This window comes from Protopterus annectens, chromosome 6.part0 (genome assembly GCF_019279795.1).
Source record: "Protopterus annectens isolate FY-2018-M chromosome 6.part0, PAN1.0, whole genome shotgun sequence".
Classification (NCBI taxonomy): Eukaryota; Metazoa; Chordata; order Ceratodontiformes; family Protopteridae; genus Protopterus; species Protopterus annectens.
Window position 1 is genome coordinate 220,383,781 of NC_056737.1, and position 13,870 is coordinate 220,397,650.

The 13,870-nt window shown below is 41.2% G+C and overlaps 1 protein-coding gene across 1 annotated transcript in view; it reads right to left on the reverse strand.

The window, feature by feature from the left end:
• MAP3K9 (mitogen-activated protein kinase kinase kinase 9) overlaps window positions 1-13,870 on the reverse strand; it is a 1,255,777-nt gene that overhangs the window by 398,268 nt on the left and 843,639 nt on the right. The window contains exon 8 of the mRNA XM_044073971.1: window positions 13,583-13,736. Coding sequence (XP_043929906.1) covers window positions 13,583-13,736 — 154 coding nt within the window. The remainder of the gene's footprint in view (window positions 1-13,582; window positions 13,737-13,870) is intronic.

Consider the following 13,870-nt stretch of genomic DNA (forward strand, 5'->3'; position numbering starts at 1 on the left):
ACATCTAAGGTATGGAGTATCCTTTCTCCCTCACTTCTATGTTAAGGAAAGAAAACAGGGAGCTGGATAATTTGGCTTAAAGTAAGCTAGGATACCACTTTAGGCATAAAATAAGGATTAGTTCTCAAAGAAGCCCTAGAGTTGACTCAACATACGAGCTTGCAACGCAGATACTCTTCTTGCATCAGTCAGAGCAACCAGTAAAACTGTTTTCCATGTTAGGAATGTTGTCTGCCATATTAGCTTATTCAAACTGAGCATGTTTTAGCTTCTATTACGCAAAATTAAGATCCCAAGGAAGTACAACTGTTTTTCAGGGAAGTCTCCCACACAACACCCCTTTCAAAAACATTTTTACATGAGGATGCATTGAAACAGGAGGATTCATGACTAAATATGATGAAATAGCTGATAAATGAACCTTGATGGAGGAGTAAGGAAAGGCCATAGGATAGTAACTCACACAAATATTGTAAAACCAGAGAACAACTAGCCCAAAATGAGTGCTGATTATGTTGCTGGCACTAACCAGAAAACCTTTTCCATTTGCTAACATATGATTTTCTAATAGCAGGCTTTCTTGTCTCCATTGTACCTGCTGCACATCCTCTGTAAACAAGTGCTTAAAGGGAATTAAGACCCGATCATCCAAGCAGTTAGTTTAAGTTGATTGGGGTTGTAATGTATCAAACACCAATGATCTTGTGCGAGTAGATCCATTCTGTGAGGGAGCTTGTGGTAATTGCTTCTGGCAATTTCCAGAAGAAGGAAGAACCACTGTTGCCTGGGCTAGAAGGGAGTCCATCACCGCAGCGATCTTGGGGGATTCCTTCTGAATGTTCAGAAGTACCTGGAAATCAGTGGAAAAGAATACAGGAACATTCCCGCCCAATGGAAAGAAAATGCATCTGTTTTCTAAGCCTTCTTGCATAGAGTTCTAGAGCAAAATCTTATCAGCTAATTGTTCAGAGAGGAGACAAGTAGATCTGCTTAAATTCCACACACATGGATAGAGTTCTGGAAGACCCCCTAATCTATTTTCCATTCATGAGGGCCTGTCCTGCTTAGCCTGTCTGGCATACACTTTTGCTCTGACGTAATGTAGGATGACTGTAAAGTGAGACTGTGCAGTGAAACCACTCAAGGTTCACTCCGGAGACCAAATAAGGGTATGAGACCCAAAACCAACCAAGTAGATGGTGAAAATAACAACTCAATGCAATGCACAAAACGTAACCATGAAAGGATTGAAAAACTGTAGAGTTTAACAATCTGACTGTGCAGTGAAGCTATATCCAAAGTGAGCATGGCTAGTCTGCAAAGGGTGTACGACCTGGTTCCCCCTTGCTTGCTGATGTCCCACATGACTGTGGTACTACCGGTAACAACTTGAAGAGGTTCAGGAGGCCAAAGACAATTCAGAGAGTTCAGTGCCTTGATAATTGCAAGCATCTCTTTTGTATTTATGGTCTTGCATCTGTCCTCGGTGTCTCACACACCTTGCACTTTTATACTCCTTGAAACTGCTCCCCAAAGCAAAGTCTGAGTCATCTGTGGTGACCACTGCTTTGGAGCAGGGAGGGAGAAGGGCAGACCTGGATTTCTCTTCTGACAATCCCCAGCAAAGGGATTTGAAAGGACAATGGATGTTGGTGTTGAGAGCAAACAGATTTCAGATATCACTGTATCTTTCTCATGTGGAGTCTTGCCAGGGGTATCAAGAGAACCATAGATCCCATGAGACCCAAAATCCTGATGTATTCCCTCTCAGGACTGAAGTCTGATTAGAAAATCTCAAAATAGATTTAGATTTATTTCTATCTTTCCTGTGGAAGAAAACGCTCTTTGAACCAAGGTGTATAGCAGACACCCCAGTAACACAATCCTGTGTGAAGGAGTCCAAAAAGACTTTTGAATGTTTTCTTGGAAACCCAGCTTGTGTAAGAGATTTCTCACTAAACTGAGAGATTCCTGACACTTTGAAAAAGACTCAGCAAAGATAAGATAAGTTATCCAAAAATGTCAAAATGTGTATATCCTCTAGCCTGCAATGAGCCTTAACTGGAGTTAGACACTGAGAACACACTTGGTGCATTAGACAGTCCAAAGGATAAAGCCGAAACTAGCAATGTTATCCAGACACACAAAATGTTAAGAATCACCTGAAGTCTTGATGAATAGGGATGCAAGGTTAAGCATCTCATCAATCTAGTATTACCAGGAAACTTAAATGAGGAAGAAATGGTGACTTATTGTGAAATGACAGCATTTTGAACTTAGGCACTATCACAAACAAGATTAGGAAAGAAAGATCCAGAAGTGGTCTCTATAAATATTTTCTTTCTTAGGCATGAAAACATTCTTGAATAAAAACCTTTCTCACTTGGGAAGGAGGAACTGGTTCCATACCTCACTGGGACAGGAGAAACTAAAAGGAGTCTGGTCTGGTGGATGGGGAAGTACCATCTCTAGAAAGGAGGGGTGTCCTCCTGTTGCCATCTGTAACCTTGATAAATGATCTACAGAACCCATATTTCTGAAATTATCTGTTACCAATCCGAAAAGTGGAGATTCAAGCTTTCGGGACGGGAGAAAGGGACTGCCAGGGTGAGAGGGGGACATGGTATTTCAAATAGTCATTTAGACTGTCCTTGGTTTTAGAAGGTTCCTGAATTCTTTTTGGACCATCCTCCTGCCATTTCTTCTCATACATCTGTTTACCTGCATTTTGCTGAGGCAGTTTAGTGTTAGTGTTATTGTTATTATTATTATTATTATTGCCAAAATTGGATGAAAGGTTACAGAAGCGCTTAGAAAATTTGGAAAAGGAGGGCTGAAAAATCTTAGCGATTCAGACTTTCCCCTTCGTTACATTTTTTGATAAGCTCTGCAACAGAGGAACCAAAAACTAAATCTCTATCCAAAGGAGCATTTAAAATCTAATTTTTAGCATCATCTGGGAGAGTCTGAGAATGTAGCCAGACAAACCTGCTCAAAACAATACCAGTGGCCATAGCCTTGGAAGACGTATCAACTGAATCATCCATACACTGTAAACAATACATTGTGACTTGTAAAATGGAAGAAACACAGATTTTTTCAAACAAGGAGAAACTGAAGACAAAAAGTTCTACATACCTTCACAATTAATTAATAACTCTGAAAATCAAAGTCGCAGAAGCATACACGTTTCCCCATACTTATCAATAATCTTCCCATTCCCAGTAGTGACACACACATCCTCACGAGCTGACAGAAGTTGAGGAATGAATGAAAGTTCTGGAAATTCCTTCTGTAACAGCTCACTGATAAGTCTCAGTGTTCTCCCACTGAAAGTACTGGCACATTCTGGAAATATGCTCAGAGAAAGACAAACATTCACAGGGAGAATCATAAACTGAGCTCTCCACTGCGTCTGAATCCGAAACCTTATGAGAAAACCCTGTATCTGTTCCTTAAACCCAGAGTCAGACCCAGTAAACTACTCCTGTCTAAAGTAAACTTGAGGATGAGTAGTTACTTGTTTAGTTTTCCGTTTCTTTTGGCAGAATAAAATGAGGCCATCAATGTTATTAATGGCAGCAGCAGCTTCCCCAAACATGGACACAACATTCGGATCAAACAGGAAAGACTTTCTCATTCCCTCTCCCAGGAATGACAAGACTGGCTATCCCTTGCCCACTGAGGGGACATAAAAAGTGAAAGAGGATATGGCCAACACCCAGTCCAGAGTGGCTATAGGTGCTATACCACACGGATCTGGGAAAAAGATGAATAGTCTGAGGAACAAGCTATGGCATGTGAAAAACAAGCAGCAAAGTCCAGTAAAAATGTAATGTCTTTAAAGGTCACTTTTTTCACACAAAACACAATAAAAAGGACTGTAAACACTTTGCCATCCTAAAAAGTAAAATAAACACAATTTCTCCATAGAAAAAAAAGTGGTTTTCAATTACTTAAATAATGTCTAAAACTGACAGGAAAAAAAGCATGCTCCTGTTTAAAAGTATAGTTAAGTTTTATGACAGTCCATTAGAACACACACTCCTAGCTTAAAAATAACTTTCCTACACAGAAAACTGCAATAATTTTTTTTTTTAATGTGGAAGGTTTTCCCGCAAAAAGAACTTAACTGCCCAGCAAAGGAACACACAAGCCGATCCTTGAAAACCTATAGAGGAGCACTGTGTCTTCAATGGCAGGAAATCTTTGAAGGTCTTGGGGCACAGATTTGCCTGTTTAGTCAGCTGAACCTGAGCTGACTAGTGGTTTGGGTGCATGGAAGGTGACCTGAAGTTTTGGAAGCTTGACAACTGTTACTTCCTATACAAGATATAACCTGCATAGCTAAGGGTACTGCACTGCTGATCAATATGTTGAATGTTATGAATTTTTATCTTTAAGCTTTCCTGAGCTTCTCCAATCAGTCACGGATTTCTGCAAAACAATAGGTCAGAATTCTAGAATTCATGGCTTCTGTGATTCTCATGATTCCTCTCACCAGGTTACACATGAGAAAAATTCAATGGCTTGTAAAAAAAAAAAAAAAAAAAAAAAAAAACAAACACACAGACCCAACATCTTTATCCTCTGGAAATTCAGATTCCAATTTTGGCTTTGTTAAAAATGAAATGCAGTGATGGATAGCTGCATCCACCCACTATTCCCCTACTTATATATATAGTTACCTGTTGGAATGTAACTTTTTTTGTCCACTGTTATATCTTGAGAGGTTCAAGACGACAGAGCTCTTTCCCTCTTTATGGTCAATACAGTCCTGAAATTTTCTGCATTCTGACTGCTAAATTACCTCCGAGGGGGGGTCCAATTTGTAGTCAGAATGTAGGTGTAGGAGGGAGTCAAAGCTTTTTGAAGCTGGCAAATTGTTGTATCTTACGTAGGATACACCCCATTTAGCCAAAGGCTAGAATATGGCCTTTTATGTACATCTGTATGAAATCTAAAGCACACAAATGACAAGACACTGGAGAAGTATACAGCTTAGCAAAAAACATCTACAACATTCACAAATCAATTCTTACGAGACTGAAATGAAAAAAAAAAAGTACAGTTTTGTACCTACCATAAATGTAGATGTTCGAGGATTCCCTTGCTGCAGTCCTGACTATTGGGTATAGTCCGCCCCAGTCGGCCGAATACCTGAGTATAAGGCTGACGCCGGTCATGGCCTTAGACTGACGCCAGTACGTCAGGGTACTAATGCGCATGACCGACGTCATTTCCTCAGTCTTTTCTTGCCCCAGATGTCAGAAGACCCAAAAAGACAAGTCCCAAAAACAACCTGCACCAAAAACATGTACAATATATACAACAATATATACAAAAATATAAGCATGTAAACTCACCTACACAACCACCAAACACAGAGGGAAGGAGGGGTAGTAAGGGAATCAACATCTACATTTATGGTAGGTACAAAACTGTACTATGTTCTTCGCCTTCCCTTGCTGCAGTCCTGACTATTGCGTAGAATCCCAAAGCAGAGGTAAGGGAGGCTGGCAAATTATAAAGTAGCAGGAGCTGACAACATGCCTTGTAAAACAGCTGTGGCAAAACCAGCCCTAGTCTTAGAGTATATAGGCAGGTGATAATGCCTAGAAAGTATGCACTGAACTCCAAGTAGCTGCTTCCAGAATATCCTTAGTTGCCACCCCCTTAGAAATGCTGTTGAAGTGGCAGTAGCCCTAGTGGAATGAGGCCTAATCCCAGCTGGAACCTCTTTGCCATGATGGGAATAACAAAATGCAATGCAAAAGCCAATCCACCTAGAAATAGTTTGTTTTGACACAGGCTTGCCCTGTGAACTCAAAGCAAAAGAAACAAGTAACTGCTGAGACTGCCTAAAATTTAGTCCTGCTCAAATAATAACACAATTGCCTGTGTACATCTAAAGTGTGCAAAATCTTTTCCCCTTTATTTTGAGGATCTGCAAAAACGTAGGCAAATGAATAGTTTGGTTTAAAGCCACACTAGAAACCACCTTAGGCATAAAGGAAGGATTAGTACGTAATGAAACCCTGTCCTTATGGAAAAAAAAGGGCTCTACTGCCATAAGGGCCTGCAACTCAGACACCCTTCTTGCAGAAGTAATAGCCAACAGAAAAGCAGTCTTCCATGACAAATATTTCAATTCAGCAGTAGCTGCAGGCTCAAAAGGTTGTAGAGTAAGTTTTTCCAACACAAAATTGAGATCCCAAGCAGGAGTAGGAGCTCTACGTGGGGTCTTATATTCTTTGCCCTCTAAGAAACTGCTTGAACAAAGGATGCGAAAACAAAGTGGGTCACAATCATAGTGAGCTGAAATTGCTGCAGCATGAATCTTTATGGAAGAGAAGGACAAACCTTGTCCAATAATTCAGTAAGATATTGAAGAGCCACACTCAAATTAGGCTCTGAAATCTCCAAATTCTTTGCTGTACTCCAAAATAAAAATCTCTTCCATTTTTCACACTCTCCTAGTACTAGGCCTTCTAGCTTCCATAATCACATTTAAAACTTGTTGAGGAAGCTGAGACCTGCTGTGCTTCAACACAGAATATGCCAAGCTGTGAGATGAAGAGATTGAAGCTTGACATTGAGCAGATGACCGTCCTTCTGAGATAACAGATGAGGAATCAGAGGTAAAGGCCATGGAGGCTTCTTTACAAGACTCCTTAGAAGTGGGTACCAGTGTTGCCGAGGCCAATCTGGAGCTATCAAAATCATCCTTGGCGGTCTTGTCTGACCTTTAATAATACCTTTGGAAGAAGAGGCAGAGGTGGAAAGGCATAGACATGAAGGTTTTTCCAACTGAAAGACAGAGCATCCACTTTCCAAGCTGTGTGATGAAACCCCTTTGTGCAATACTTTGGCAGCTGGTGGTTTAGTGGAGAAAACAGATCTATGTCTGGAGTTCCCATGACACTGTCAATTTCTGAAATACATGAAGATCCAGTTTCCACTCGTGGGGATCCATGATTTGTCTGCTTAATACATCTGCTAGGGAGTTCTGTGCTCCTGGCAGAAACCTTGCCTGAAGAGTCAGTTGCAGGCTTAACGCAGTCTCCCATAAAATCATTGCTTGCCTGCATAGAGGATAAGAATGTGTTCTCCCTTGCTTGTTGATGTACCACATGACAGTTGTGTTGTCTGTTAGAATCAACACCTGCCCTGGAAGAAGTAACTCCTTGAACGCCATCAATGCAAACTGGACTGCTAACATCTCCTTCATGTTGATATGTAGATGCTGTAGTCTGGCAGGCCACTTGTCTTGTATCCACTTTCCATTTAGATGAGCTCCCAAGCAGTGTCCGAGGCATCTGTCGTTAAAATCTGACTCGCCTCTGGCCGGGTCACAGAGAGTCCCTTGTTTAGGTGACATTCCTGAGCCCACCACAAGAATTCCTTTTGAAGGCAAGGTATTATGTGAATGACAGTGTCGAAATCTTGGCAGTGCTGTGTCCATACATTTTTGAGATACCATTGCAGCTTCCTCATATGCAGTTTGGCATTGGGAAGCACCAGAATACAAGATGCCATGAACCCTAATGCTTGAAGGACTGTCCTTGCAGTCAGCACGGACTGATGAGATAGTTGATGGAAGTAAAGTGACAGACTCTTTTGTTTGTCCGGGGTTAAAAGGCCATCTGGGCTGCTGTATTCAGTCTCACACCCAGAAAGCACATGTCTTGAGAGGGTACTAGACTGGACTTTATTTCGTTCACAGAATACCCTAGGCATCTTAGCACTGCTATGACATATTCCAGATGCTGTAGAAGGTCTTCCTTTTCTTGAGCCAGAATCAGGCAGTCGTCCAAGTAAGGATAGATTTGAATGCCTTGAAGCCTGAAGTAAGCTATCACTGGAGCCAGAACCTTTGTGAATACTCTGGGCAGTAGATAAGCCAAAGGGCAATGCAGAGAACTGATAATGAAAATCTCCAGTTCGAAACCGCAGATACTTTCTGCAACTTAGCCTTATAGGCACATGAAGGTAGGCTTCCTTGAGATCCAAAGTTACCATCCAGTGATCCTTGCCCAGCAGAGGTAACAGTTGCTGTAACGTCAACATCTTGAACTTGGGAATGTCCAGATAAGTGTTGAGGATAGATAAATCCAAAATTGGTCTCCACGTGTTCCCCTTCTTTGGTACTAGGAACAGGCGAGAATAAAATCAAGCCCCTTTCTGATACAGGGACTGGCTGAATGGCTCCTATCTGAGTAACTGAGAAACTTGCTTGTGAGCCTCTTTTCTTTGTGGAGGAGGAACATCTGGCATGCCTTTGAAAGGGGCATTGTGTGGAAATAAAATCTGTAACCGTGATGAATGATATCCAGCACCCATCTGTCTTGAGTGATTAAATCCCAATTTTCTTTGAAAAGAGACAATCTTCCTCCCAAAGGAGCTGCCAGACGAGAGTCCACTGGCAGCTGAAAAGGCAGGTCAATGGTTCGGCTTACGAAAGGACTGACCCTGCCCTCACCAGAAGTCTGAGCAGGTGAACTGTCTGATCTAGGCCTGAGCCCTGCCCCTACCACGCCTAGACCTACCCCTAGACTGGGAACCATAAGCAGGATATGTCCACCCCTTAGCAGGCCAATTTCTACTAAACTGGAGGCTGCACCTGCAAAAATCTTTAACAGTCTGCATAGACTTAGCTTTGTCCTCCATTTTCTTTAAACTGCTTCCACAGGCGGTCCAAACAACACATCAGACTGTAAAGGAGCATCCAAAATCCTGGTCTTAACATGCTCAGCTAAATTCTGATCCTTCAACCAGGCATGAAGAACAGAACTAGTAGCAGCCACCCTCGAGGAGGCCTGAACAGCATCAAAACCACACTGCAAAGAATGCTTACCCACTTGTTCAGACACATGAACCAAATCCAGCAATTCTTTACACTCAATACCTTCCGCCAAAGCATCCACCTTAGATTTCAATTGTGAAAGGAGATAATTTGATATTTCAGCATATGAAACTGACAATTCAACCCTCATGGCTAGAGTGGAAGAAGTATATACTTTCTTACCCCACCTATCCAAAGCCCTTGCCTCTTTATCAGAGGGGGGTACATTTTTAACCACAGAAGCTTTAACACCTTTGGGCCCCTGAGAAACAGTTTCTGGTATAATACCTATCAGGCTTAACAGGAGCAGGAGGCAAGGAGTCAGGGTTCAGGGAAGCTCTGCAAAAACATCCTCCACCACATTCAACACAGGAGGAATAGCTAAGGGCCTATGCTGGGGTAAAACAAGAATTCCCTAAGCCTTTTCCTGGAGTAATCCTGGCCTTCCCATTTAAAGTGCTCCCTCATGGTGAAGAGTCTCTGAAAAAAAAATCCTCAGGAGGAGAAGCTGTAGGAGTGGAATCATCCACATCAGAATCAGAATAAGTAGGAACTCTTGCAAGTCTTCCACAGAAGACTCTGAAGCCTGTGAACACTGTTCAAAACTATCAAACTCCTGTTCCACCCTAGCCTCCTTCAGGCGCGGGGCATGAACCTCTAATCAGAGTAATCAAATCTTCTGCCATTTTAAGCATATGTTTCTTAGGCACAGAGCCGAAATGCTAGGAGAAGCCCCACAGAAGCTGAACTTGGCCTACCTCTAAAAGAAGCTTTGGCAACAGAAGGAGAGGCTAACTACCTGGGAAGAGAGGGAAGAACAGTTACCTGTCAGCCTGGCCTACCTCCTGAGAGGGCACATCCTGTAACAGTAAAGTATCTGCCTGAGACTCCATAGAGACTCCGCAGTTCCCAAACAAGGTATACACAATGTATGATAATCCCTATGCTATCGCTTCCCCACAAGAAATACAGTTTATTCACTTTTTCTGACTCATGCAGTCAGGAGACTGCAAAGGGAAGATTTAAGAACATCTGAAACTTACAAGTGTATAAGTTTTTTTATTTGGATCCTGGATAACCATGAACAAAAGGCTTTAGGTACGCATTACAATAAAATAGTGACTTCATTCACTTACCCTCAGCCGCCAACTAATCTATTAATCAAAATACTGAATGTTTCATTAAAATTGCTTTACACAGTATTTAGGTTTCTTGTACATAAGAGCTAAGGCTGTAAATTCTTATAGGATCATATGAAGTTACTAGGCTAACAGCCCTAGGGCCCTTACATCCTAGCCAAGTTCTTACCCTTATTTCTATAATCAGCACCTATTGCCCCTGTCCAAGAGGGACACAGCTGGAACCCCTGGGGATAATTTATGGCCATCCATCCAATTGTCCAGACTGCATCTGCAAAGGGCCATTTAGGTGCTCTGTTTGACATGAAGTGGAAGTCTGTTCCAAAGGTGTGGTAACCTCTGAGACACAAGTCTGTCCCTCCAACAGGTTTTATTAATGTCACATACCAGGTTAAGGTCTTCAAAGTGAGTAACCCATGTACCATTTCACTTTTGGATATGAAGCATTCCCAATAAAGAAGGGTAATAGATTGCCTTATATGCAAGGCAGAGATCACCTCTGAGTAGTCTGTATGAAACAGAATAAAGTGAGAGTGATTTCAGATGATCCCCATAGGACAGATGGTGAAGACCTTGAATTTTCATTGTGAGCAACCTTTCTGGTTTCTCCAACTGCTGAAGATGCTTAGAAAGGTACAAGCCAAAAGGGGTGTTGTACTCAATTATTGGCCTGATGAAGGAAGAGTACAGGGAGGCGATAACTTCTTTTTTTCCATAGGCAATGCCCTTACTTATGAGATGAGCAATACAGAACGCCCTTCTTACCACTGTGGAGACATGGTGGTCAAAGGTAAGGTTGCTGTCAATCTGTGTACCCAGGTCTCTCACCACTGAGTGCGTACTTAAGGTGTTGCTACTGATGTGGTACTTAGCAAGAAAATCCCTTTTACCGAAAGGAATGATAATACATTTTTTGCATTGAGTTTAAGGCCATGACTTTGGCACCAATCATTTGTTTGTGTAAGACCCTCTTGTAGGATGCTGACATCCTTTGGAGATTGTATGACCGCTCCCAGTTTGCAGTCATAAGCAAACTTTGCCAGTCACAGACCTTTAGTTTTTGCTTGTATTGCGAAGAAATAGATTCCAAACATCAGAGGTCCCAGGACTGATCCCTGTGGAACACCACTGGTTACAAGTCTGCTGTTGGAGGTGGATTCCCCTACGGTGACTACATGAGTTCTATCAGTGAGCCAGTTAGCGACCCATCTAACGATATAAGGGTTGATGGCTTGTGCTTTATGCACATTAAAACTGGTGCTATCAACCATACTTTGCAAATTACTATTGCTTATGTAAACATTCTTAAGTGTTTATAACTGCTGACTTGGTTCACTGTGTCTGAAAAGGGCTCTTGGACCAGTCTCCATATCTACTTAACAAATGAAAATAAACAAAACAAAATTAATTTACAAGGTAAAGATAAACACAGAAGAAAACAATAATGCTACTACTGTCAAATAAAAATTTTCAACCTTTCATCCTACAAGTATTGCTTGAGCAGAACTTCTTTTCATGGTTGATCTATTGTACATGCCTATGAGCTCAATACCTAAATCCTGACTGGCATGTACTTGAGCTATTTCTATACAAATTGTGGTTAAGAGCTTTTCTCTCCAGCCTCTACTGAAAATGAGTTTTGTGCAGCAGGACACCCCAGTAAAGGAAAAAAAAAATAGAGTAGGAACTCAAGACTCACTTGATGCAACAAACAAAGATCTCTACAGTATGTCTCTTGAGTCCTTCCTCAATTTACCAGTATTTCGTTATGCCTAGCTCAAGCAGTCCTGCCCTCTGTTACTACCATAACAGCAACATTTTTCAGGGCGCTATTTCTATCAACCTTGAATGATCTGATCATATTCTGGACTGTTTTTCCTTAGAAGCAATAAAAAAGGCAATTTAACCAAATCCAAGTTTAACATTATCACCCAAGCATGTGTCTGTGAACATTTGGACAGCACACTGGTAATGGGGGCTGATGAGTTACAGAACTGAAGTAATAAATATACATCAATTCCAGTTTAGTAATGTCCTTGACTTTGACATTTGAATACGTCTTACTACAGTTAACATTTGTACTCATTCCTTACTTATCATCTTAATCAAATTCAGGGTTGCATGGAAGCCACTGCCTATCTTGGCATTCAGTGGGCCCAAAACAGGTAAACTACTCCTGGATATTTCACCATTCTTTCACACACACACTCACAACATGCGCATTTAACAGCAACTTTGAAGATTGCAGATTCAGTTATACCATATCATTTTGATGTGGAAGGAAACTGTAGTATCCAGTAAAAATTGAAAGCCCCCATAGACGCATTGCAAGGCTGGCAGGCTCTGCAAAGAAGGCATCCCAGCTGCAGTTTGAACTACAGAACAAAACACTGACTGTACCACCTTAATAACAGACTATATAAAAAGTGAAAAGTGAAACAACATGATTAAGAAATTGGCTAAAAGTATTCTTTCGAGCTGGGGTTACACACAAAAGACTCTCTCTCTCTCTCTCTCTCTGAGGCATAAGCTTCAAGTCCAGTGGGTTGGGAGCAACATCAGAAGCAATGGTGGGTTCAAATCCAGACTACTGATACTTTTGGGGATGGGGGTTGGCATTAAGGTAAAGGTATTTACATCACAGACAAAAGGTACATGGTAGATTTTCATTTTTGAGGGAAAATGGCTAGGCTTAAAATGGCCCACAACAGCAGCGAGCCTATTACTTGCCTATGAACCTGTGAGTCACTGCTACAGTATTCATTCAGAGATCCTGATGTCTAAATGCTTAAATTTGCACAAGTGAGGTAACTATATCATTTGTCTATAAAATTTCTTCCTTTGTTAAGGTGTAGGATATTAAGAGCTAGCAAGACCTAGATACAGGGTTTAAGTAAGTACTTTCCAATAAATGAATAAAAATGACATTTCTTTAATTTTATACATGTAATGTTAAAACAATGAAAGGTAAGATAGTGGATCAAAAAATTTCTAAAGCAACCGCATACAGACATTTACTGCACTGCACTGTAAAAGACTTATGTGCTTACAAAGAATTACTCTGTTATACTGCATTATAGGGTTTTCCCCATCAGATGTCCAGCATTTCAACAGTAATTCTAAGATGATCCTGCTCTTACCAGCCAGCAAGCTCATTAAGTAGATTTGCACTTAATAAAAAAAATCTGCTCATCCTTGCTATCTAGCTAGCGTTTGAACATAACTGGATGCACAGGACATTCTACAGGATTAAAAATCACTAACATGAAGCGGCAGGTTTAGGGAATTACAAAAGGGAGGACTTGGATATCCTGCTTATGAATGGGATGATCAACAACAAAAAAAGACCCAATAAGGAAGGACCCTTTAAGCATGCAAAAGACAACAGAAGGCAATATTACAAAACCAAGTATGAACTGGAGATATGTTACACATAATTAATTACAGTTCACACAGACAAACACAAACAAAAAATATTTAGACAACCTGTGTGATACTTCCTTCTCAAAAGATTAAACAATCTAATTAGGTTTGATGAACCTGAAGCAGCTGACAGAAGCTGAACTCTAGGAAGGGAAAGTATGGTTGTCTTCCTTACCCATCCTGCCCTGCAGCTCCATGGGAATGACACAGAGAGCTTGGTCCCCAAGAGCGACCCTTTTTCTTCAGGCCTTTCTTCTCGTCTTCACTGTACTCTTCTCGCTGATGTACCACACTCCGACTCCAAGTCCTACTGCTTTCACCAGGTGTTACTGCAGAAGTGAAGGGAAGGAAATGATAGAAATTAACACAATTACCAGTTTACATAAGAAAACAAAAACTATCCAAATGGATGGAAGCAAGAAACACAAAGATAAATCCACAGAAATACGTTTATTGTGTTAAG